General features: G+C 53.1%; 1 protein-coding gene across 1 annotated transcript; it reads left to right on the top strand.

Moving 5' to 3' along the window:
• The first annotated feature begins 384 nt into the window (after positions 1–384).
• LOC136470905 (high-affinity nitrate transporter 2.1-like) lies at positions 385–2,007 on the top strand. The gene has a single exon (XM_066468635.1). The coding sequence runs from the start codon at positions 385–387 to the stop codon at positions 2,005–2,007; it is 1,623 nt and encodes a 540-aa protein (XP_066324732.1).
• The last annotated feature ends 23,534 nt before the right edge of the window (positions 2,008–25,541 follow it).

Below are 25,541 nucleotides of genomic sequence, written 5' to 3' on the forward strand. Positions count from 1 at the left end.
GCTTTCACCTGGTTCTACAGTTTGCTTGAAACGAATGGAAAAGTCAGAACACCGTGGGGAGCACATGCGACATGCTGGCGAAAAGTCAACTTCTCCTCCTGAGTCCTACTCCTGACTATCCTCTGCATTGCATCTCCAGCACTTATATCTTATCATCAGCATTCACGAAGCCCTAATATAAAATGTCAACTCGTTCGCGCCCTGCTCGGTTCTCGCTGCCTATAAAACGCCATCCATCGTTTCAGGATCCAAGCACCAGAAGCTCTCGCACCTGCACACAGTCACACACCGACACCTCCTAGCTTAGCATAACTGAGTTAGTGTTAGCTAGGGTTGGAGGTTGAAGAAAGCAGTTAATTAGGAAGAGAAGCGAGTAGACACATCATGGCTAGCGACGCGCCTGGTAGCTCGCTGCACGAGGTGACGGCGCGCGAGCCGGTGTTCGCCTTCGCCTTCTCCACGGAGGAGGTGCCGGCGGAGGAGGACGCCGCGGCGGCGGCGGCGGGCAAGTCGTTCGACCTGCCGGTGGACTCGGAGCACAAGGCCAAGTCCATCCGACTGCTCTCCTTCGCCAACCCGCACATGCGCACCTTCCACCTCTCCTGGATGTCCTTCTTCACCTGCGTCGTCTCCACCTTCGCCGCGGCGCCGCTGATCCCGATCATCCGGGAGAACCTGGGCCTGACCAAGGCGGACATCGGCAACGCCGGGGTGGCCTCTGTGTCGGGCGCCATCTTCTCGCGCCTCGCCATGGGCGCCGTCTGCGACCTGCTGGGCCCGCGGTACGGCTGCGCCTTCGTCGTCATGCTGGCGGCGCCCGCGGTGTTCTGCATGGCCATCATCGACAGCGCCGCGGGCTACGTCGTGTGCCGGTTCCTCATCGGCTTCTCCCTCGCCACCTTCGTCTCGTGCCAGTACTGGACCAGCACCATGTTCAACATCAAGATCATCGGCACCGTCAACGCGCTGGCGTCCGGGTGGGGCGACATGGGCGGCGGCGCCACGCAGCTCATCATGCCTTTCGTCTACGAGGGCATCCTCCGGTGCGGCGCCACACCGTTCGCGGCGTGGAGGATAGCCTACTTCGTGCCGGGGCTCATGCACGTCGCCGTGGGTATCCTCGTGCTCACCACGGGCCAGGACCTCCCCGACGGCAACCTCCGCAGCCTCCGGAAGCAGCAGGGCGAGGGCGGCGGCGACGCCAGCTGCTGCCGCAGGGACAGCTTCTCTAAGGTGCTCTGGCACGCCGTCGCCAACTACCGCACCTGGGTCTTCGTGTTTGTCTACGGCTACAGCATGGGCGTGCAGCTCACCAGCAACAACATCATCGCCGAGTTCTTCTACGACCAGTTCGAGCTCGACATCCGCGTGGCCGGCATCATCGCCGCCTGCTTCGGCATGGCCAACCTCGTGTCGCGGCCCCTGGGCGGCGTGCTCTCCGACGTCGGCGCTCGGTACTGGGGCATGCGCGCGCGCCTCTGGAACATCTGGATCCTCCAGACCGCCGGCGGCGCCTTCTGCCTCTGGCTCGGCCGCGCCAGCTCGCTCCCGGCCTCCGTCACCGCCATGGTGCTCTTCTCGTTCTGCTCACAGGCCGCCTGCGGCGCCACGTTCGGCGTCATCCCCTTTGTCTCCCGCCGCTCGCTGGGCGTCATCTCGGGGCTCACGGGCGCCGGCGGTAACGTCGGCGCGGGGCTCACGCAGCTGCTCTTCTTCACCACGTCCAGCTACTCCACGGGGAAGGGGATCCAGAACATGGGCATCATGTCCATGGCGTGCACGCTGCCGCTCGTCCTCGTGCACTTCCCGCAGTGGGGCTCCATGCTCCTCCCGCCCAGCGCCGACGCCGACGAGGAGAGCTACTATGCCGCCGAGTGGAGCGAGGAGGAGAAGAGCGTAGGCCGTCACAGCGCCAGCCTCAAGTTCGCCGAGAACTGCCGGTCCGAGCGTGGCAGGCGCAACGCCGTCGCCTTCCTCTCCGCTGCGGACACGCCGGAGCACGTCTAACATACTTATGTACTCCTAGGCTCCAAGCAAAACTGTGTACTTTACTCTAGCTCCGATTGATACTCCTATATAGTAGTACGTAGGATCGGAGTAGCTTTCAACAAAATCAAACATAGGTTTGGATGTACGTAGTGTTCCTGTACGTGCAACACAATTCAGTAAATGAATGAACAAACTTTGATTTGTTCATATGCATTCTTCTGCGAAGAGGGGCACGATGGCGCGTCTCTCTCCCGTAGCGCCCAACGCCTCCCTCCCGTTCTCCGCCCCGCTCCTCGCCTTCCCCCGCCGATGCTCCCTCCTCTGCCGGAGATATTCCTTCCACCTATCCTCGCCGAGATTCCGGGGGATCGAAGGAGGACATCGCGGTTCTCATCAAGCGGCGCGATGCATGGCGTTCGCAGAACATTCGGGGGGGGGGGGGGGGGGGGGCGAAGGATGGTGGGGAACTATGGCTGCGGAACGAGGAGTCACCGGCGACGGGAACGGGCAAGGGGCTTCGGTGTCCCCATGGACGTCAAGTCATGGGGCTTCCAACACGCGGCGGAGAAGAACACCCTGCCATTCGAAGAAATCAAGCAGAACACAATGAAGATTAAATCGATCCCAATCAAACTCCAATGGGTTGGACATGGTGGTACGGCGTCGCCGGTGAGGATTTCGACGGCGGGAGGAAAAAATTCGAAAGCTCTGGGAGAGGAGCCAACCAGTAAGCGACGGTGGTTCCGCTCACCACCTAAGGTACAGGAGATTGCGGGAATCTTAGGGCGTAGACCCTATGAGGAGACACGCGGCGGTAATCTGGATAAGGGTGAGCGAGAGGTAGGTGACGACTCTGAGTCGGAGCACCGTCCCGCCCCTACGCTATCTCATCCTCAGGAGCCTAGCCGATCCCGTGTAAGTCCCCCCCCCAATTCGCAAACCCTTAGCGAACCACATCCCAAATCGTCCTCAACAAATTCGTTGGGCATCTTTGGCGAGGGACCTCGGGGAGATCGTTTGCGGCTGCCGTTCGAGCCGAGTCGGCTCCTACGGTCGCGGCCAAGATGAATCGGGGTGGTGGCCATCGCGGGAAATTTGGCGCGACGTGTGCTGGGTTTGGTGCTGGGAGACAAGGGAGAGGGGTGGCCGTAACCTCACCTGGGAGTGTACCAACAAGAATCCTCTAGCACAGGAAGAAGCAGTACAAGTGGATACCCAGGAACAACCTGCGAATGAGCAATGGGAGGGGAAGAAGAACCAGCCAAAGCAACTATAGAGGAACAGTGGGGGAACAAGAAGGGAGACCAAGATGTACCAGAATCTTCCCAAGGTAACAAGTCTAATAGATCCCATGATGCTCAGTCTGGTCCTCCCCCGAATCAGCCTGGGGTTGCTTGTGAAATATGTGGATTGTTCAACCATGTCACCAAAGATTGTAGAAGACTCAATTGTGAAATTTGTGGAGTTCATGGTCATATGGCATATGATTGTAAGAGATGCATTGCTTGGATTAGTGGGCCCGAATTGTGTGCAACCCAGGTAGAGGACCAAAGTTTCTTTTTTCATTGAGGAGGATATATATCCTAGGATGGCTAGAGAGAAAGAGTGCACTGCTGTTTGGTATTGTTGCTCATAAAATTAGTTTTGGTACTTTCAATATGCTTAAGGATTTAGAGAATGCTAGAAGAAATTTACATGCCAAAACACATGAAGTGGTTGTTGAAGAACAAAATGAGGATGAGAATTTAGAGGGGGATGTAAATGATAGACTCATTGAGTGGTTGCAGGATGAACTCTCTGAGACAGAGAGTGATATCCTAGCACAATCCAAAAAAAGGGGGAAATTGTCTAAAAGAAAATTAAAAATCTTTCCAATAAACAAGAAACCTAATCAATCTCAGGAAGATTCTAGCTTGAAAAAAGGGGTAAAGAGGGAAAATTGGCCTTCAATCCCCAAGACAAAAAGAAAAATGTTAAGAATGACGATACAAGGCTTGATATGGAATTGTAGAGGCCTAAAAAAAGGGGTCTCTACATACCTTAAAAATCTTATCTCTCAGTGTGAGTTTGATTTTATTGGGTTACAGGTGTAACACCCTCGGTGTTACGCCCTAAACAAACTACTAAATCATGTCAAGAGCATCATGTTTATGTGATAATGCATGTGATGGAATGAATAGATGAAGTATTGCAACCTAAAATGATCAATAAAAATGCTAAACGAGAAGCTATTCCATAACTCAGGCAATTATCAAGTAGGGTTTTAAAACTAATTTTTATTGAACAAAAATACTATAGAACATATATGTGGCATTTACATAAAGTTTGGAATATGAACTTTGTAGATGGCAATGAGATACTTGCCGTGGAAAAATAACATTGCTAGCCAACATTTCTAATAACCTATAAATGCAACTTGGAATTAAGTTCAACTCAAAGACTTATATTATTTTTAAGTTTATAAACAGCAAGACAATGCAATGTTTGACAATTTATTTTGTGAAATCGAGTTAAGAAGTGGTGTCGTGTTTTAGCTCGAGTTGGTAGCCTGATAAGCCCTCTTGAGCATGGTGAATGTGGTTTGATTCCTAGAACAACCGTTTAGTTTTTATAGATGCTTTAAAATTCGTGCACGACATGTTCTCGGGCTGGTTCGCCGGGTGAGGGCGATCACCACGCCCGGCAGCACGGCGTCACGCACTGGTCGCGCGCGCGTGCGTGGCTGGCCACGACTGCTCTAGCCCGGTTGTGGCCTGGACACCACTGGCCTCTAGTGCGCGGAGCCACCGCTGCTGCTTGCGCAGCCAAGCGGTATTGCCGCCGGCCACGCCGCACTACCGCACGGCTGACCCGCCCCACGCTGCGATGCAGCCGGTGCTAGTGCCGTCGCCTCACCGTCATGTCCATGCTTCTCTCTGCACTTCTGCTGGACCAATTCGGGGCCGCCACTGTTGCGTGCACGTTGCCGAGCTCGCCGTCGCCTTGCCATTTATGGCACTACGCCACGCGGGCCATGCTGGTCGTGGATGCGCACGCTTGTCCATAGAGTCTGAGCGCGTGCCTCCACGATCACGCCGACCGCGTCTTGCCAAGGCGAGCCCGAGCTTAGCCCACCTGTCGTGCCCCTTCTCTCTCTGCTACCGCCATCGAGCCGTGCCATCAAATTAAGCATCGAGCGATCACCTCCATTCAATTTAGCGCATCCACCGCTTCATCATCAAGTCCCCTCGCCGCCTGACCCCACCCAGCCTTAAACCGTGCACGGCCAAGCTCCAATTTGGAACTTTCCCTGCCGTCGTGCCGGTAAGGCCGTGCACAGCCATGGCCGAGGGCAGCCCCCATCACTTCACCCCGAGCCAATTCCTGTGCACCACTAGATTCGCCTTCATCCCCTCTTCGCCCTGCACGCCATAGCCGAACCTCTACCGCCTCCTTGTCGTTGCTGGCGCGACCGTGCCCCCGTGGTGCATCGCCGCACGGCTTGGCCGCACGTGGCTAGCCCTTCTCCGTCATCCTCCGCTCCAACAGTCACCTTGGCCTGGTCCACGATAGCCTTCTGATGCTCACGCGCTAACCAATTAGGTCTATAGCTGCCCCAGCTCGTCGGAACAGTGGTCCCGCTGTTGCGGATGGCCACGCGCCGCTGTAGCCTTCCCCAACAAGTCATGTCACCCTACATCATCGCTTAGCATAGCCGCTCGGGTCGAAGATGGTGACCGACCCATTAGGAGGGTCGACGCAGGTCCTAGGTGGCCGGCGTGACCGCGCTGTGTCACTGCCGCCGTGTTGCCATGCGCTGAGTCGCCGGGGGTGTGCGCGGGGAAATTTTAGAAAAGCCAGGGGTTAAGCGAGAAGGTTTGAGAGAGGGAGAAATAGTGTTAGGACTTACTTGTAATTCATGAGAAGTGCGTGGTCTATTTTGCAAAAGTGCTAGCACGCGCGGGATTCCCTCGCCGCAGACTATCTCGCGCGAGGGCCGGTGCCGTGTGGGCCATGCAGGAGATTCACTTTTCATTTTCCTAAGGAATTAGAAATAGTTTTCTAATTTAATTTCTAAGCTAATCTTTGGTAATTAATATAAAATCATGTAGTGTCCAAAAATTATGAAACAAATTTTGTTAGGTTCCTAAAATTGTGATTTATCTGTTGGTATATTTAGTTCATATTTATGTGTTGGCACTAGGAGCTATTAAATAGTATGAGAATGCTTAATATTATTAAGTTGATTATTGTAGGAATTTTTGTGGTGAATTGGTGATAGTTTTGATCCTAAAATTTTTACAGCAGTTTCATTGTATTATTATGTGTTCACTGTAATTTTTACAACTTTAGAATAGACTAAGCATTAGGGTAGTTAAATGCTCTTTGTTTCAATATACATTAAATCACTAGTAGAAATAAAGGTATATCCTTAAATCGTCAAGCTAAGGGTTTGTTAGTTGAACCCAACACTTTACTTGATGAAGATGGTAGTTAGCTTAGTACCTTAGTCATTAGAGCTAGCTTAGTAGCTTAGTATGCATATTCTTATTTTAAAAGTTATTCTTGCCTAAATGCTAAGTGTTGCATCATCATTGCATGTATGTAGAGAATGAGTTGGTGGAGATCGTGACCACCAGCGATCACGAGTTTGAGGAGATCATCGAGGAGTACGAGGAGGAGATTCGCATGTAGGAGGAGGTCCCAGAGCCGCCACTGACTGACTCAGCTAACATCGCGTCTGCCCAAGGCAAGCCCCGGTGCATAACCTTTATTTTATAATTTATCGTATATATATATGTGTTGTACATTTATGTTATAGGAATTTTATAGAAACCACATGCATAGATATACCTATCCTAAGAGTCTTACTAGTGCAGGTTTGAGTAGATGCTCTGCTTAGGTCATAGGTAGCGTGAGTAACCTGTTGTTGCTCATAATAGAGGATTATTATTACTCTCATAATAAAATGATGAAAGAAAAAATGGAGATAGGATATGAATATGGTATGGGTATTAGTGGGTGTAATAGGTTGTGTCCCGCGGTCAACGAGGTTTAGCTTGGTTACACTATTTTCCCTGTTCATGTCAATTAAGGATCGTCCATTGTTGTGGATGGTAGTTAGGTCACAGACTTATTATCCTAATCATATACTTGCTTATGGGAGCGAGAAGACTTGTTACGCTCTTATCGTGGGTTCTAGCTCTTTTCGGACTGACTGATTAGAGATGGGGAAAGGTGGAGGTCTAAGCAACATGTTGAGATCGGGTCTCAAGTGTGGGGGCTTGGAGTCCAAGTTTGGACGGGGACCTGGACCCTGTGATAGGAGTGGAATGGGTTGGTCTTGTTTATGCCTGGGGTACAAACGGGGCATGTGTTTTATCGTACCCAGCTGGGATACATTGGTTCACAAATCGTCATTTTCGTGAGGTGGTATGACTTGGCTATGGTCTAGCACCGTAGTAAGAACTAAAAGATGAAAGATGGTGAAATGGTTCTGATTGCATAACTCTTGCTTAAAAGTAGAACAAGTGCTTACCTAGAATGGTTAGCTAATGAAGAAATCATGATTGCTAATAAAACTTGACTGTAAGGATGAACTATTAGTAATGCTTTCCGCAAACAAAAAGAAAACAACAACCCATATCACCTATCATATCCTTGAGACTTGTCGATGTTTCCGACCGGGGGGTCCTCAACCGACTAGTGAATTTGTTCTGCGTGCTCCCGATTTCGGATGGTGATGCAAAGAGACACAAGATTTATACTGGTTCAGGCAATCGGTGCCCTACGTCTAGTCTGAGAGATCGAACTTGTATTCCTTGCACCGAAGTGCTCGTAGTAGGGGGTTACAAGCTAAGGGAGAGAGGGAACTAGTCCCGGGTCTCGGCAAGGTGTCGTGTGGGCCGTCTGAGACGTTGCTCTCAAGCGGCTAGGATGTGCGCGTGTGTGTGTGTTACCAGGTCTCCTCCCCTCTAAGTGGCCCAAGTCTTCTCCTTTTATAGTTGAAGGGAGGACAAGGATAGTACATGTATTACTATGCGGCGTCATGCCAACAGGGGCGGCATGTCCGAACCCTGTGGCCTGTCCCTATGGCGGCGTGGTCGTTGGAGTGGTCCGTCCTTGGAGCACTAGGGCGGCGTGGTCGTCCCATCATATCCTGTGCGTCGTGGGAGCCCCGGGAATGCCTCGGAGTGGACGTAGCGGCGAACGTGCAAGCCACTATGGACAGACTGTGTGTGAGGACGAGACTTGGTCGGTGCCGAGGCTTGCACTGCGGTGGGGGGGTCTCGGCAGGCACGAACCCCAAGATCACCGAGGCCCTGGTGCACAGTGCCGAGGCCTCGAGCGGGCGGCTGGTCATGGGTACAGCGTTGGGACATAGTGGTCGGTAATCCCCATCGTATCCTGTCCCAGTCGGTATGGTGTTGATCGTGGACACAGCGGTAGGACACAGTGGCCGGTAATCCCCGCCGTGCCCTGTCCCGGCCAGTATGGCGCTGATGCGACCTCGGGTCGCGTCGGCCGTCCTGTGGCGTTGAGCCACCGTCCGGCTAAGATTGCGGGAGTGGTTGAAGCATTAATGAGACATGACACGCTGTCGGGAGGGTCGGCCGAGGCGGGGGGCGACGGACTGCGGACGAGCCGGCCTCGGGCGAGAGGCCTCGCGCGAGACGGAGATCAGGCTCCTTGCCGAGGCCTCGGGCGAGAGGCCTCACGCGATACGGAGAACGTGCCTCCTGCCAAGGCCTTCCATGAAGAGCCTTGGGCGAGACAGAGACGGCGTTCCCTGCCGAGGCCTTCCCTGGGGAGCCTCGCACAAAGCGGAGTTTGCGTCAGGATGCCGAGACCTCCTGCTCGAGGCTCGAGGCGAGGAGGGGGAGGACCGAGTGGGCTCGGTTGCGACGGGTGAGGGGCCCACGACTTATCTTCTAGCTTTTATTTTATTTTATTTAGATGGGACTCTAGCGACCCATTTGATGTTTTGCTTGGGGTACCCCATTCTAAGGTACCCGACAGTAGCCCCCGAGCCTTGGGGGGAGTGCGTGCACTCCCCCTGAGGTTTCGCCAAGGCTTGGTTCATACCTGCCCCGTAGGAATTGGGGTAGCCCCCAGAGGAGTGGAGTTACTCCTCCAGGGGCTTTCTTTATTTTCGCGTCTGAACGAGTAGTTCTTATTGCATTTGCCGAGCCCCCAAGCGCAAGTTCGGGTTGCGGGGGTCTCAGCGAGGCTGTAGGAAGAAGCCCTCTAGCCTCCACACAGAGCGAGAGGTTTGTCAGGGGTCCCCTGACTTTGGGTATGATCCTCACGCTTCCTTTCGCTTGGAAGGAGGGGTGGAATGTGCCAGGCTACCCTCGATGGGCACGAGCGTGGATGCTTCCGGTGAGCTATTAGCGGGTAGTCCGAGTGGAGGCCCGAGCCCCGTTCGCTAGGGGACGGCTAGTGGTCCAGAGACACACTCCAAGAGTACCAGGGGGTTTCTCTAGTGGGTGCCGAGGCCGTTCGTGGGCCTCGGTGGCTCGGTGCCTCCCTACGGTGGGATCCCATTCGGATACTTCCCCGCCGGTCTCGGACATGACTTAGGGTGCCCCGAGCGACCGTTCGCTTGGGTCTGGGCCATTTGTAGGCTCACCCCAATGTCGTCCCTAACTCTGTTGCCCTAGGGCAGCTGTCAAATCCTTTTGTTGGCCTAGCCTTCGAACCCCTGGACCGTAACGGGCTCGGTGCCCTTTTATCGTGTTTGTAGCGAAACCTCTAGCGCGGTTTTGGACTGTTTGTCTTTGTCTTGGGTGTTCTGGCCCTTTCATCTGATCTTCACATGTCCTTTTCGTTCGGACGGAGGGTTAGTTTGCCGAGCCTATTCTGGTCTCGGCGAGGTGCAGGAAGAGCCCCTAGCCTCTGCGTGACAGGGCCGTCGGGAGTTCTCCTGACTTTTTATATGCCCCTCGCGCGTGAGGGTTTGTTTGCCGAGGCCCCTTTGGGCATGAGCCCGGGTCGTGGGGTCTCGGCATATTTGCAGGAGGAGCCCCCTAGCCTCTGCATAGGGCGAGAAGGCCGTCAGGGGTTCCCCTGACTTTTTATGCGACCCTCGCGCTTCCTTTTCGCTCGGAAGGAGGGGTGGAATGTGCCTCGCTACCCTCGATGGGCATGAGCGGTGGTACTTCCGGTGAGCTATTATCGGGTAGTCCGAGTGGAGGCCCGAACCTCGTTCGTTAGGGGACGACTAGCAGTCTAGAGACACACTCCAAGAGTACCAGAGGATTTCTCTAGTGGGTGCCGAGGCCGTTCGTTGGGCCTCGGTGGCTCGGTGCCTCCCTATGGTGGGATTCCATTCGGATACTTTCCTGCCGGTCTTGGACATGACTTTGGGCGTCCCAAGCGTTTCGCTCGCTTGGGTCTTGGCCCCGTATAGGCTCGCCCGCAGTCACCCCTGACTCTGTTATCCTGGGGCAGCTGTCGAAACCCCTTGGGGTCCAGCCTTCGAACCCCTGGATCGTAATAGGCTCAGAGCCCGGTTCCTTCCTATGAAAGGAACAGGCCGCGGGAAATATCTTCCCTATTGGCTCAGCCGCGGGTGGCGCGCCTTTTGAGGCGGTTTCATGGGGAGGCAAAACGACGCCTGTTGCCATAGTGGCCGAGCGCGACATGATGGACGGGACGTAACTATCCTCGCATTTAATGCGGGAGACGTGGGCGCATGGGCCGCCGAAATCAGCTCATGGTTAACCGCGCTGGACGGGGGAAAACCTCCCCGATTTCATCGCCTGTTCGTTTCGCCTCTTCCCTGCATAAATACCCGAGGAATCTCGCCCCTCCTTGTCTTACCTTGCCTGCATTAGCACCGTCTCCGTCGAGCCATCGCCAGAGCAGCGGGTGCCGGGAAGAGGAGGAGAGAAGAGCGAGCCTAGGGAGAAAGCGAGGAAAAAGCGAGAGCGTAGGAGGGAGAGAGAAAAACTCACCGCCGTGCCCGATTCCTCCATCGTACCCATGGCCAGCAACGTCATCATTGTCGAGGCGGACCCTTGGGATCCATCGGACATCACCGAGGAGATACTCCAGTCGCTTGTCGACGGTGGACTCCTCCGCCCGGTGACAGACCCTAGTAGGCCAGAGTGGATTGCTCCGTACGGCGAGCTAGAGCCGAGGCCCCATGACGGCTACGTCGTGAGCTTCGTCTCCTTCCACGAGCGCAGCCTCGGTGTCCCGGCGGACCGGTTCATGCGGGCGCTCCCGCACTACTATGGCGTGGAGCTTCATAATTTTAATCCCAACTCTATTGCTCAGGCGGCTATCTTTGTTGCCGTCTATGAGGGGTATTTGGGGATCGCTCCCCATTGGGATTTGTGGCTCCACCTGTTCTGGGTGGGGCATACTACCAAGCCGACGGACACATCGGGTAAGAGGAAGGCATCGAGGGCCAGAGGCTACACTCTCCAAGTGCGTCAGGACCGCCTGCACCTCTACATCCCGGCCCAACTCGCGTCCTCCAACCGTCGGTGGTACACGAGTTGGTTTTACCTCCGCAACGATGACGGAGGACTTCCCCCTTATACTGGGTGGATTGTGGGGAGTTGCCCGGAGAAATGGAAGTGGGGCGTCCCAAAGGTCGACCAGCCCAAGCTGGGGCCGCTCCTGGAGGGGCTGGCGAGGCTGCGGAGCCATGGCCTCACAGTCGCTGTGGTCGTGGCCGCCTTCCACCACCGGAGGGTGCTGCCACTGATGGCTCGACGGCGGCGGCTGTTCGAGATGAGGCTAGGTGAGCCCGTTGAAGGCACCCGGATGTCTTCCTCCACCCTCTCCGACAAGGAAATTCACCGTCGGGTGGGGGAGACGGTAGATGCGAAGTTAAGGGGCGGCAACCTGACCCCGTTCGTGATGTGACTGTCGTGGGGGTTCCTTTCGCTAGTAAGTCGGGTGCCGCTGTGGCCTCTGAGCCTCCTCAATCTCCCTTTATCCCTTGTTTCCTCATGCGCGTTTGTCGTTCCTCCAGGGGATGAGGGACGTGCGCTCCTCCCCGCTGCCCGTTCCTGAGGACGCGGGGCAGCGGGCGATCAACCGCGCTCACGCCGACGCGCAGAAGAAGCGAAAGGACGCTAAGGCGGCGAAGCGTACGAAGCACATCCTTGCGCATGAGGCATTGGATAAGCGCCGCCATCAGCAACGGTAGGATGGTCTCCCGTTGGAGGAATCCCCGTCGACGTCATTATCGACGGAGGCCTTGGATGGGAACGACAAGGGCGAGGGAGGGTGAGGTCCCTTGGACCACCTTCCTGATGTCGTGGAGGTGGCGGCCGAGGCGTCGGCAAGTAGCCCAGCACCCCCAGGAAGGGGAGGAGAAGCGGACCCGGGGCTGGCAGTTGCCCGCTCCGGGGCCGAGGCCGATACGCCCGAGGCGTGGGCATTAGGCAAACGCGCCGTCAGCCCGGTAGGCTCGGCGGCCGTGGCAGAGCAGGTGGCGGTGGAGGCAACGCCACCGCCCCCGCAGAGGACCGAGGGGGCGCCGGGGTCCACTGAGGACCGACCGGCGCCGATGGATACGGATGCGACGCTACTGCTGCCGCCTCCGCTGTTGCGGATGAGGTTTACTGTGGCGAAGCGGGGGCCGCCCCATTCTAAGTAAGTGTATTTTTGGCAGGGTCGTAGTGTCTTCCGTTCGCTTCTTTGGTCTCGCGCTGACCCTGTAGGTTAAATTTCTTTAGTCAGAAGCGACCTACGGATGACCTCCCCTTGGCGCCCCTCAGGGCGCTTAAGGCGAGCCCCAGCTCCTCCGCCCACTGGGTGGCGGAGGCACAAGCCGCCATCCAACATGGCGCAGCGTCGGCGAGGGTTGACCCAAAGGAACCGGTCGCCCAAGGAGGGGTTGCCGAGGCGGCCCCTACACGGTTGGATGGGGCCGTCGTGCCCTTTGTTGCCGAGGCTCCTGGGGCCTCCAAGGCTGAGGCGATGGAGGCCCCGGCGCCTACGACCGCCGAGACCGTAGTGTCCGCGGTCGGCGTTTCTGCGTCTGCCGAGGCCACAATGGCGGAGGCCGAAGCCCCCGAGACCGCCGAGGCCATGATTGCAGAGGCCAGAGCTCCTGAGGTCACCACGGTTGTCGTGATGGTGGCGAGGCCATCTGTGTAGGAGGCGGAGATGCAGGCGGTGGAGGCCTCGGCCGTGCCCTTGGCTCAGGGCCCGCTGTTGTTGCGGGAGAGCTCTCGGGAGATGGAGGTCTATCTGATCTCCTCCGATGATACTTCCCGGGCGCGGGAGGTGGTCGGCGCTGAGGAGACCGATGCCATGGAGCAGCCGGCACCGCTCTTGGGCGAGGGAAGCTTGGCCCTCGTGCGGGTGCGACCCGAGCCCCACGGGTGGGATCACCCGCGGGTACTGTGGCGGAGCCAGGACGACCCTAAGGGAGAGCCTTTGTTCGCCCTCGAGGACACGGCCGAGGGCGGGCGCTGGAGTACCTTCGAGCAGTACCACGAGCTGGCAGAGCGGTCGCTACGGACAGCGCTGTCCGTGGTGGCCGATGAACTGCCCGGAGTCGCTCGGGTTCGTGTTTTCCTTTCGCGTGATGTTGTTCTTTTCTCGGTTTTGTCGTAATCGACAACCTCTGCTCTGCCTCCTCAGGAGCTCGAGACTCGGTCTCTCGGGAAGTCGGTCTTCCTCCGACGGGAGAGGGGAATCTGGGACCAGCTTCAGCGGTAGAGGGGCCTTCTTGCCGATGCTAACGAGCTTCTGTCGGCATGAAGCGCGGAGGTGGAGGACCTCCGCCTTCGCTGTGCCGATGTGAAGGTCAAGGCGGCCACAGCCCAGACGCAGCTCGCCCCCTTGGCGGCGCAGATCAAGGAGCTGGAGGAGGAGCTTACCCGCGTCGTCAGCGATCGGGATGCCTTCAGATCCCGGGCTGAAGAAGCGATGGCCTCGGGCAAGGCCCTCGCCGGGCAGCTAGGGGTAGAGGAGAGTGCGCACCGGCTGACCAAAGGCGCTCTGAATGAGGCCCTTGCCATGGTTGAGGCCTCACAAATCAAGGCCGTGGTTTTGAGGGGGATGGTCGAGGGTGAGCTTGAGTCCCCTTGTTTTGTTTTCTTCTCCTTATGTTTGCCTCCTAACTTCCTTGTATGATGTAGAGCTGGGGAGTGAAGCTTCTAGGGTGGCCGAGGCCTCTCAGGTCGAGGCCTAGCGGTTGAGGGAGAAGGTCGAGGCTTGTCAGGTCGAAGCCCGATGCTGGGAGCTAAAGGCCAAGGGTGAGTTCCGTGGACTTCCATCCCTAACTTAGGTTGTTTTTTCTCTGGCTCGACCTCATTACATTTTCCGCGGTGCAGAGTCAGAGGCGGAGTTCACCCGGGCTGCTAAGGCTTCCAGCGCGGTGCAGATAGTGCTCGATACCGAGATCAAGGAGCACGAGGCGCTGAATCGTGCCACCCTTTCCGCTTGTGAGGCCTTGGAGGTCGAGGGGGTTCAGTCAGGCAGCTCCCTTGGGAGCCACTTGACTACGCTGAGCAGCCAGATGCGCGAACGGCTCCGAGGGGCGCTGCACACGGGTGTCAAGCGGGCGATGGCCGTCATCTCCTCTCACTACCTTGGCGTCGACCTCCCGACCATCAGTGATGGCTATGTTCTGCCTGACGATGACGAGGAGGTCGACGCGGCAGTCGCGAAGCTGATGGAGGCGGCGGAAGGCCCTAGCGCAGCGCTAGCAACGCTCTTCGAAGAGGAGGTGGTGCCCCCCCTACCATCTGCCGGTGCTGAAGGCCCTGAACCTTGATCTGGGCCCCAGGGGCTATGTAAAGATAGAATAGGGGTTATTTTTGTATCATAACGTTTGTGGCCGTTGAGGCCTTTATTTCTGAAGTATTTGTGTTTCTTAGTTGTTTTTCTCATGTTTCTGAGCCTTTGCCCTCTGTTGCTTCTGATCAGATTTCATTTGCGAAACACCCCTTTGGGGCCTAAGCCATTCCTTGAGCGAGAGGTAGTGAGGGAGTGCCGTAGCCTGGGGGCGTAGGCCGTCTCGCGACTCTACCGGCCTCTTGCTTAGGAAGCAGACCTTGGTTCGAGGAGTCTTCATGAATGATTCGTCATAGCCTGCTAGAGTCTTGGCGTAGGAATTTTTGCGAAAAGCAACTTAAAGAATGGTGTGTGGGACCTAGGGGGAGTCCCCCATCTAGCCCTCGAGGGAGGCTTGGTTCTGCTGAGGCATAGCCGAGTCTCCCTTGTCGTGTTTATTGTCCTGCCGAGACCTACGGTGGGCTCGGGGGGTTTCTCGAAAAATAAGACCAACTAAAGGACGCTTTTTAATTGTATTTCGAGAAATGACATATACAATGCTTGGAAATTTAGGGATAAAAGCGACGTAGCTGTTCTTTGTTCCAAGCGTTGGTGAAGATTTCACCCTTCTCGTTGGCCAGCTTGTAGGTCCCGGGCTTCAGTACTTGGGCGATGATGTACGGTCCTTCCCATGGCGGGGTCAGCTTGTGGCGACCCTTGTTGCTCTGTGCTAGCCTCAACACCAGGTCGCCTACTTTCAGGTCACGGCCTCGGACGCGTCGGGCCTGATAGCGCCGCAGGCTCTGCTGATACTTGGCCGAGTGTAGTAGCGTGACGTCTCGAGCTTCCTCTAGCTGATTGAGGGCGTCCTCCTAGGTGGTGCGGTTGCTTTGTTTGTTATAGGCTTGCAGTCTCGGGGAACCATATTCCAGGTCGGTGGGGAGGATGGCCTCGGCCCCATAGACTAGGAAGAAAGGCGTGAATCCCGTGGCTTGGCTTGGAGTGTTTCTCAGGATCCAGATGACCGACGGGAGTTTGGCGAGCCATTTCTTGCCAAACTTTTTCAACTGGTTGTGAATCCTTGGCTTGAGGCCTTGTAGGATCATGCCGTTGGCATGCTCTACTTGGTCGTTGGTCCTTGGGTGTCCTATGGCTGACCAGGCCACACGGATGTGGTGGTCGTCGCAAAACGTCAGGAACTTTTTGCCGATGAATTGCATCCCGTTGTCGGTGATGATGGTGTTGGGGACCCCAAACCTGTGGATAATGTCAGTGAAGAACAGCACCGCCTGCTCGGATTTGATTTGATTGATCGGACGGGCCTCGATCCATTTGGAGAACTTGTCGATTGATACCAGTAGATGGGTGTAGCCCCCGGGGGCCTTTTGCAGAGGCCCGACCATGTCGAGCCCCCACACGGCGAACGGCCATGTGATGGGGATGGTTTGTAGGGCTAGGGTCGGGAGGTGTGTCTACCGAGCGTAGTACTGACATCCTTCGTAGGAGCATACTAGCTTGGTAGCGTTGGCGACCGCCATCGGCTAGTAAAACCCTTCGCAGGAGCATACTCGATGCACTCGACGTCGCAGTCGTATGCGTGTTCGTACGTGGACTCGATCGTGATGACACCGCTAGGGCCTGGCATCTTGAGCTTGAGGTAGGTATAATTGGGCACAGCCATGAACTTGGCGTAGCACGGCTGCCCCAGAATGGCATGGTAGGCTCCCCCGAACCCGACGACCTCAAAGGTGAGGACTTCCTTGCGGTAGTTGGAGGGGGTGCCGACGCAGATGGGGAGGTCGATGAGCCTGATGGGTCGTGTGCGCTTCCCCAGCACGATGCTGTGGAAGGGGGCGACGTCGCCTTGGAGCCTCAACCAGTCGATCTCCAAGAGCTCCAGGGTATTGACGTAGAGGATGTTGAGGCCGCTGCCTCCATCCATCAACACCTTGGAGAGTCGGGTGTTGCCGATGATCGGGTCGACAACTAGTGGGTACTGCCCGAGATTCGGAACATGGTCAGGGTGGTCATCTCGATCAAAGGTGATCGCCTCTCGAGACCAGTCGAGGTACTGGGGGGTGGCCACCTTGACCGAGAAGACTTCTCGGCGTTCCCTCTTGCGCTGTCGTGCCGTAAGGCATGCCGAGGGCCCACCGAAGATCATGAAGGCGTTGCGTACCTCGAGGAACCCGTCGTCCTTGTCTTCGTCCCGACCGCCAGTGCCCTTCTGCTTGGTGTCATCGTCGGGGAGCCCGAGCCTGGCGTAGTAGCGCCGCAGCATGGTGCAATCCTCGAGAGCATGCTTGACCGGGCTCTGGTGGTAAGGGCAGGGTTTCTTGAGCATGTCATTGAAGGGCCTAGGGCCTTTGAAGCCTCGAGGATTCTTGTGCTCTATGGCCACGACCAGATCAGCCTCTAGGACCTCCTGCTTCCCCAAGCGCCCCTTTTTCTTTTTCTTAGGGAGGTGGGAGGCTGAGGCCTCGGGGGCCTCTTCCCTCCGCTTACCCTTGGCGTCGGTGTCGGGGAAGATGGCTCCGATAGCCTCTTCACCCGAGGCGAAGCTGGTGGCGATGTTGAGGAGCATGGCAGCAGAGCACGGCACGTTGCGACCTAACTCTTGAACCAAGTCCCGACAAGTGGTGCCAGAGAGGAAAGCCTAGACGATCTCTGAGTCACCGACGCTGGGCAACTCGGTGCATTGTTTGGAGAAGCGCCGGATGAAGTCTCGGAGAGACTCATCCAGCTTCTGGCGATAGCTCTTAAGATCCCAGGAGTTCCCAGGGTGCACATATGTGCCCTAGAAGTTCCCAACAAAGATCCTAACCAAGTCGCACCAGTCGTGGATTTGTGAGGGAGGAAGATGCTCGAGCTAGGCTTGTGCTGAGTCCGACAAGAGCAAAGGGAGGTTACGGATGATGAGCTGGTCATCGTCTGCGCCACCTAGCTGGCAGGCTAGGCGGTAATCAGCAAGCCAGAGTTCAGGGTTGGTCTCGCCGCTGTACTTTGCGAGATTGGCTGGTTGCCGAAACCGGGTGGGGAAAAGAGCAGCGCGGATGGCCCTACTGAAGACCCGAGGGCCTGGCGGTTCAGGGGAAGGACTGCGGTCTTCCCCGCTATCGTAGCGACCACCTTGGTGTGGGTGGTAGCCCCGAGTGGGCCCCTCGTTGTCGTGGCATCGTCGCCTGTTGACCACCTCATGGTCTCCCTGCACCTCGCGTTGGTTGCCGAGGCGGTCCAGGAGCACGGGGACCCTGTGGGCTATTGGCGCTCGGTCGGGCTCAGGATGAGCCAGGGCTTCCCTATGCTGCCGAGGTGGTACCGTGGGTAGGTTCGATGCACCCCCGTGCCATCAGGAGGCAGAACTCTCGGCCTGCTGAACCGCGGCGGTCTCTAGGAGATCCCGGAGCTCACCGTGGACCCGCCGTCCCTCCGTGGTAGAAGGCTTGGGCATTGCGCGGACCAGCATTGCCGCAGCCGCGACGTTCTGGCTAGCGCGATTGAAGAGTGGGGGTAGCTCGCTCCCTTCGTCATTATGGATGCGGTGATGCACATCGTGGGCCCTCCGTCGGGCTCCCCCGCCTTCGCCGCGGCCTCGCTGTTCTTGTTCGAGAGAGTCTCGAAGCTACTGTAGAAAGAGTTGGTCTTGCTCGACCTTGGCCTGGAGCTCATGGAGCTGCTCTAGGTCTGGGCGTTGAGGTCGTGCAAGAGCGACGTTCTCATTTCGTATGGCTAGCGGGACGTTGCGTGGGGCCGTGGCGGCGGCCGCGCCTAGATGAAGCGGGGAACGGCTACCCGCCCCCTCATCCTCTTCGCCGGCCCTCGGCATCCCGAGCCCGACGTGAAAACACTCGCGAGTGGGGTCATAAGTGCCTTCGCTGTCGGAGTCGAAGTAGCCGAGGCAGTAGTCGCTTGCGGCCAAGAACTGGCGCAAAGCCTCAGGGTCATGGAGCCTGGAGAATTCCACTCCGGGCCATGCATTGTCCTTATTCGAGGAGTCAGCGTGGGTGCTTAGGTCGAGATCGAAGCGCTGACAGCGCTCTAAGGGATCCTCGTGAGCGGCAGCGTAAGCGTAGGCGTAAGAAGCTACGGCATTTCTCAACCCAAAGGGGTATGGGGATGGTGCCGTCGCCAGGTTCTGCTCCACCGGGGTCGGTTCTTCAGGGAGTGGTGGAGCGGAGCTTGACGACTAGGCATCGCCGTGAGCCACCGGTGATTTTCCTTTGTCCAAGCTCAGGCCAGACAGGTCCCCAGCCAGAGACCCCGTACCAACAGCTGGTCGTAGGATATCGGCGGGGAGTGGCATGCCGCCCCGGGTTCACGTAGCATCGGGGTGGCCTTGCTCGCATCATGTCTGGCGAGCGCAGCGAGAGCGGCCGCCCGGGCGCCACCTACGCCTGGGCTACCGGTGCGTAACTTCATCGTCGGACGGTGGGGCTCGAGGAGTGAGGAGTACCATGTCGTACTCATACCCTAGAGACATGAACTCTAGGCTCCCGAACCAAACCACGGTGCCGAGACGCAATGATCGTATGGGGTCTGCCATCCGGCACCTGCTGGGATGACGAAACTGACACGCAGACGTGCCACTACCTAGCGCGCCAACTGTCGGTGTTTCTGACCGGGGGTCCTCAACTGACTAGTGAATTTGTTCTGCGTGCTCCCGATTCCAGATGGTGATGCAAAGAGACACAAGATTTATACTAGTTCGGGCAATCGGTGCCCTACGTCCAGTCTGAGAGATCGAACTTGTATTCCTTGCACCGAAGTGCTCGTAGTAGGGGGTTACAAGCTAAGGGAGAGAGGGAACTAGTCCCGAGTCTCGGCAAGGTGTCGTGTGGGCCGTCTGAGATGTTGCTCTCAAGCGACTGGGATGTGCGCGCGTGTGTGTGTTACCAGGTCTCCTCCCCTCTAAGTGGCCCAAGTCTTCTCCTTTTATAGTTGAAGGGAGGACAAGGACAATACATGTATTACTATGTGGCGTCATGCCAATAGGGGTGGCATGTTCGAACCCTATGGCCTGTCCCTGTGGCGGCGTGGTCGTCAGAGTGGTCCGTCCTTGGAGCACTGGGGCGGCGTGGTCATCCCATCATATCCTATGCGTCGGGGGAGCCCCGGGAATGCCTTGGAGTGGACGTAGCGGCGAACGTGCAAGCCATTGTGGACAGAATGTGCATGAGGCCGAGACTTGGTCGGTGCCAAGGCTTGCACTGCGGTGGGGGGGGGGGTCTCGGCAGGCATGAACCCCAAGATCGCCGAGGCCCTGGTGTACAGTGCCGAGGCCTCGAGCGGGCGGCTGGTCATGGGTACAGTGTTGGGACACAGTGGTCGGTAATCCCCGTCATATCCTATCCCAGTCGGTATGGCGTTGATCGTGGACACAGCGGTAGGACACAGTGGCCGGTAATCCCCACCGTGCCCTGTCCCGGCCAGTATGGCGCTGATGCGACCTCGGGTCGTGTCGGCCATCCTATGGCATTGAGCCACCGTCCGACTGAGATTGCGGGAGTGGTTGAAGCATTAATGAGACATGACACGCTATTAGGAGGGTCGGCCGAGGCAGGGGGCGACGGACCATGGATGAGCCGGCCTCGGGCAAGAGGCCTCGCGCGAGACGGAGATCAGGCTCCTTGCCGAGGCCTTGGGCGAGAGGCCTCGCGTGATACGGAGAACGCGCCTCCTGCCGAGGCCTTCCGTGAAGAGCCTCAGGCGAGACGGAGACGGCGTTCCCTGCCGAGGCCTTCCCTGGGGAGCCTCGCACGAAGCGGAGTTTGCGTCAGGATGCCGAGACCTTCTGCTCGAGGCTCGAGGCGAGGAGGGGGAGGACCCAGTGGGCTCGGTCGCGGCGGGTGAGGGGCCCACGACTTACCTTCTAGCTTTTATTTTATTTTTTTTAGATGGGACTCTAGCGACCCATTTGATGTTTTGCTTGGGGTACCCTATTCTAAGGTACCCGACAAGACTCAGGAAACTATTCCCACTAGTCGGGTAAGTTTTGCGAGTACATTGTGTATTCATGGTTTCTTTTACCCCTGTTGTAGGTGCAGCTTGAGGAGTAGCTCTTATGTGGAGGATTTTTCTGGTGGGCACAGACGGATCCTTGTATCATTTCCGCTAGATGTTTATTTTTATTTTGCTGTTTAATTATCGCATTCTGAACTCTAGTATTATAATAAATAATTTCTAAGAACTCTTGTTCTATGAAATAAACTAAGTATTGTAAGCTTGTACTCATTATTGGATTCTAGATGTAAAATGGATTGTTTCGAGTTCTCCCTTGGGGTGTGCTCGATGAATCTGTCCGATATGGCTCACTTTCGATGTGCTTAGTGTCTAGTAGAAGACGAACGCCTCCAAAAGTGTGTTATTTTAGGCGGTTCTGCCATAGGTGGTATCAGAGCCAGTAATGAGTCTATGAGTTTAAAAATTCTTTTCAAAACCTAAAATTTGACGAACAAAAGCTTTGTGAAAAGTAGGATGCGATAAATTACGTTAATAAGTATAAGCCCTAGTAATATGGTCTATCTAGGATAGTGGTACTGGTTTTATCTAATCAATCTTCTACCGGTACACTAGCTTCTACTGCGTAAGAATTGTTTAGCGTATGAGAAGTGAGTGAGCGCTATGCCAAAAATTATATGCGAATGTCGCTATATTCTAGCTTGAGCGAACGAACAAGTCGATCCATGCATCATAAAAAGAGAATCTTGTTGAAACTAAGCTCCCCTACATGTATAATTTTGGGTAGTAAATTGATAGGATAATAAATAAAGAGAAATATTTTAACTCTTAAGGAAAAGTTCTCACATGTAACCATTTATTGGGTCTTATCATCTCTCTAGCCGTTTGTTTCTACTAGATAGCGTGCCCGTGCGTTGCTACGGGATAGCTAACAATTTATACTAAAAACACACATATCGCACGATATATTGCACATTTCTTAATGTTGACCGTTTCCATGTATTTAAAGATGTGGGCTACTATCTGTTGAAGATTTTATATATATTGCACATTTCTTAATGTTGGTTGTTTCCATGTATTTAAAGATGTGGGCTATTTGAATATGTGAAAGTTGATCTCACATATTTTCCTTCATAGTTATTAGGGCATTATTTGTTCCAATTGCAGCGTGCGGAAAGATCTATATAGTAGAGTTTGTAAGCCTATGACGCCGCGCTCTCCGTAACCGTTAATTTCACAAACTTAGCCTTTTGGATTAACTGTCACTTTGATGTTGATATTGAATTTTTACAGTATTGTTATCTTATCATGTGATCCATATGTTTTTAGTACAAATTGTTAGGTATCCCATTGCAACGTACCCGTGCGTTGTGACGGGAGCAAGAAAAAAAAATTAAAATTACATGTTTCACCGTGCAAAGCTAATGTAAAATAATATCACATCAGTTTACTATGCAATAAAATAGTTCTACTTAAGCATAAATTGTGTCCTACTGACCACACAATCAATATCGAGGACCTTATAAAAAAATACCGAGGAATGAAAAGATAACGTTGACCAAACATCATGGCACTAATGAAACCAACGTTGATTAATTGTAAGTCATCCTGCCAGAAAGAATAACACTTGCGCTACTGGCACTCACAAAATGGTTAGCCATGTGAAACAAAATGTGCTAGCAACAATCCCTTGGCTCCTATGGGAAGAGAACCTCACATGTTAATGATAGTTCCTTCCACTAACAAGACAATCTTTCTCCTTGAATGATTAAAAGAGAAGGGCAGGAACAAGAATTTCAGAAAAAAAAGATATGCAGATACACCCCTTTCAAACATGTGCCATTACTATTGAAGTATTGATGCAGCATATTCCATCCATACAACAGATTGTGTTACCAAAGGATGCACTTCCTGTGCAATTATTCTTGTACTAATATTTGCAATAAGCAAAACTATGTCATCTCTTACATATCCTACATCCAGTTTGTGCACACATAAACACACCATTTAGCTCATAGTAGAGAAGTATAATTGCCAAACATGGGAAATGCAAGCAATAAACAATGTTGAAGTTTCTGCTCCATCTCCTTTCTCAACTTGGCAAGAATTCTTGATTGTGACAATCGGACTGAATTCAATGAAAGAGGAGTATATTACCAATTTTTCATTTCACATAAGTCAACAATATCAACAGGCCTTTACAAGATCATGAATTCTTGGGATTAAATAGATGGAATAGCACATCCGGTTAGCATAAGGAGAAATAGAGCTTACTTTAATCCCATGAACCAACCATGTCACTTATCTTGATAAATGCAATGTATGTATCATATTGAAAAAAATGTTTTGTGTTCAAAACTGAATTCTTGGGAACAGAGAGCACCATAGCATGAATGATGAGATAGGGAGACCTGAAGCTCTATTTCCATATTCAAGAAGAAAAAGGCCCCACATAACTTTAGAAGTATTAGGTTTAGAACACCTAAGTTGAACTAAGAAACAAGTTGGTATTAAGAACACCAAACGAACAATGAAATTGTAGCTTATGGACCCGCACTACCAAAACTGAACAAATTACAATGACAATATGCACTCTGAAGCATTTGAACATTACATATATCATATTAGTGCTTTCTGTTAACTAACACCATTGTGTATATGGTCTTCTTATCTATACTTTCTGATAATAAAGCTGCTTTAAATGGTATTTTTGTATTTTCATATTTTTGTGAGGAAGTTCCTTTATGACATCGGTTAAAAATCTTAGCAAAGAATATCTGGTTGAGAATATTTAGAAATGTAATAAGAAATTTTCTTACGCCATATTTTAGTAGTAACAAGGGCATTAGAGTGCCGAGTCCAGTTATTAGAACACGCCATACCTACGTGCTAAACAGCAACTTAGATATTGAACAATTGTGAAATTGCATAAAAAGGATGGCACCAGAAGCCAAAATTATCATCTCATGACTGAATTGCTATCATCTTATCCAGAAGATTGTGTCCAATTATCCCATATCTAATATCACAGAATATGAAACTTGGTGTACAACTTTATGCTGCTCTGAAACAGTGTAATTAAAAGTATCAGATTCTTTTTATTTATAGATAGCAATATAGCATAGTACCTATAGGTCATGGTTCCATGGCTTTAGTACAACCCTGACTTACTTTCCCAAATGATAGTAAGGGTGTGTTTGGTTCACCCCTCCTAAAGTTTAGTGACTAAACTTGAGTCACTTTTAGTCACTAAAATGCCAAACACCCCCACTAAAATTTAGGGGTCACTAAAATTTATTGGCTTTTAGTCACCAAGTGGTAGCTAAAAGTGACTAAAGTGTACATGGGACAGCTGCTTTATAGCCTGTTCGGTTGGCTGGTTCGTATCGTTGCTGGTTCATGAAAAAGTACCGCTGGCTGGTTTGTGTGAGAGAAAAATATTGTTCCGGCTGGAAATTTACGATCGTTTACGACAAGCCACAGCCAAACGAACATGCTGTTAGTGGGTGGAACCAACAGGGGTCACTAAACTTTAGAGGGATCACTAAAGTTTAGGGGTCACTAAACTTTAGTGGATGGAACCAAACAAGCCCTAAGACCTCGCCTTACTAATTTGTTGCAACAATCCTAGACCCACTAATCCCAAACACAGCTAGTTTCTGTGTGGTCGAGATACTGATGACTTATAGTCGCTAGAGTTGTTTACGTTGCAAATGGTGTTTGTAAAAAAAATAGGACCTAACCAAACTCTGGTGCTTAAGTTCAGCCAAGCTAAGACTTTGCTGATCTTTTTGTAAAGTTTGTTTTTTCCCTATATCCTCTTAATGAAATATGTGCATTAGCATGGTCATGAAAAAATAGAGGTACGTGTGTTATTTACCATGCATCCATACCTATCAATAGCATATAAATTTGGTAACTCCTAATCATTTTTATGAAAACAATCAAATTTGGCTTCCCATTCATAATCTGACTATGAACATACTACAGCCCATGTAGATGCACTAATAAGCCTTGATCTGAGAAGTACATCTACACATGTGAGTCACAATAACATCTATACTCTAGGTTCAGAGGGCACGATTTGAGTCATATGGGAGCTGATATACTATTAAAATCCCCTAAAAAAAAAGAGGCCGCTGGGGTGTGCAAAAAAATGCATGCAATCTGTCATAAAGGGAAAATGTGCATACTTTACATAAAGCAAGAATCAAAGGAAATATTTGATTCTATTTTGCGACATATATCGATAATTGAATATTTGATTTTTATCAATAACTTTGAAATATAACATGCTGCTAGGACCGAGTAGCGAACTTGTTGATATCAGTTACATCCATTTTGGCAAAATGTGAACCATTTGTCAAACAAGTAATTTAATTGTCGTAATAATAGGCACAACAATTTTATGGGAATTCAACATAGGCAGTATAAGAAGCAGTAATGCACAAACCTAAGTTGTGTAGTTTATGATTGATCATTTTATAATTGGTACTTTTATTAGAAGAAAGATGCACCCCAGCAACACCTGCACCCAAAACTGCATTAGGTTATTTCGTATTCAGCCCCAAGGGTCTACATTATGATCAGCAATGGACTTATATACTATCGAATGAGTAGGCACAGCAATATAGCTAGATAGTCTATCAAGTATGTATAGTTATATACTAATGAATAACAACTGGCTCCTAGTGGCGAATCTCCATGACTGACATTGTTTGTTGATACTTGGCCGATATAGAATCCTGGAGGTTCAGTTTGCCTAGTCGGAGTGCTTCACACCCATGCTGGGCCACAGAACTGGGATGCCTCCTCATCTGCGTCACCGTGTCGTCCTCCCTACGACCACTCTCGAACTTGCAAGA

Source organism: Miscanthus floridulus, chromosome 8 (assembly GCF_019320115.1).
Source record: "Miscanthus floridulus cultivar M001 chromosome 8, ASM1932011v1, whole genome shotgun sequence".
In the NCBI taxonomy this organism is placed as follows: Eukaryota; Viridiplantae; Streptophyta; class Magnoliopsida; order Poales; family Poaceae; genus Miscanthus; species Miscanthus floridulus.

Coding starts and splice junctions, on each gene's coding strand:
- LOC136470905 (XM_066468635.1), top strand. CDS start 385: ATGGCTAGCGACGCGCCTGGTAGCTCGCTGCACGAGGTGACGGCGCGC.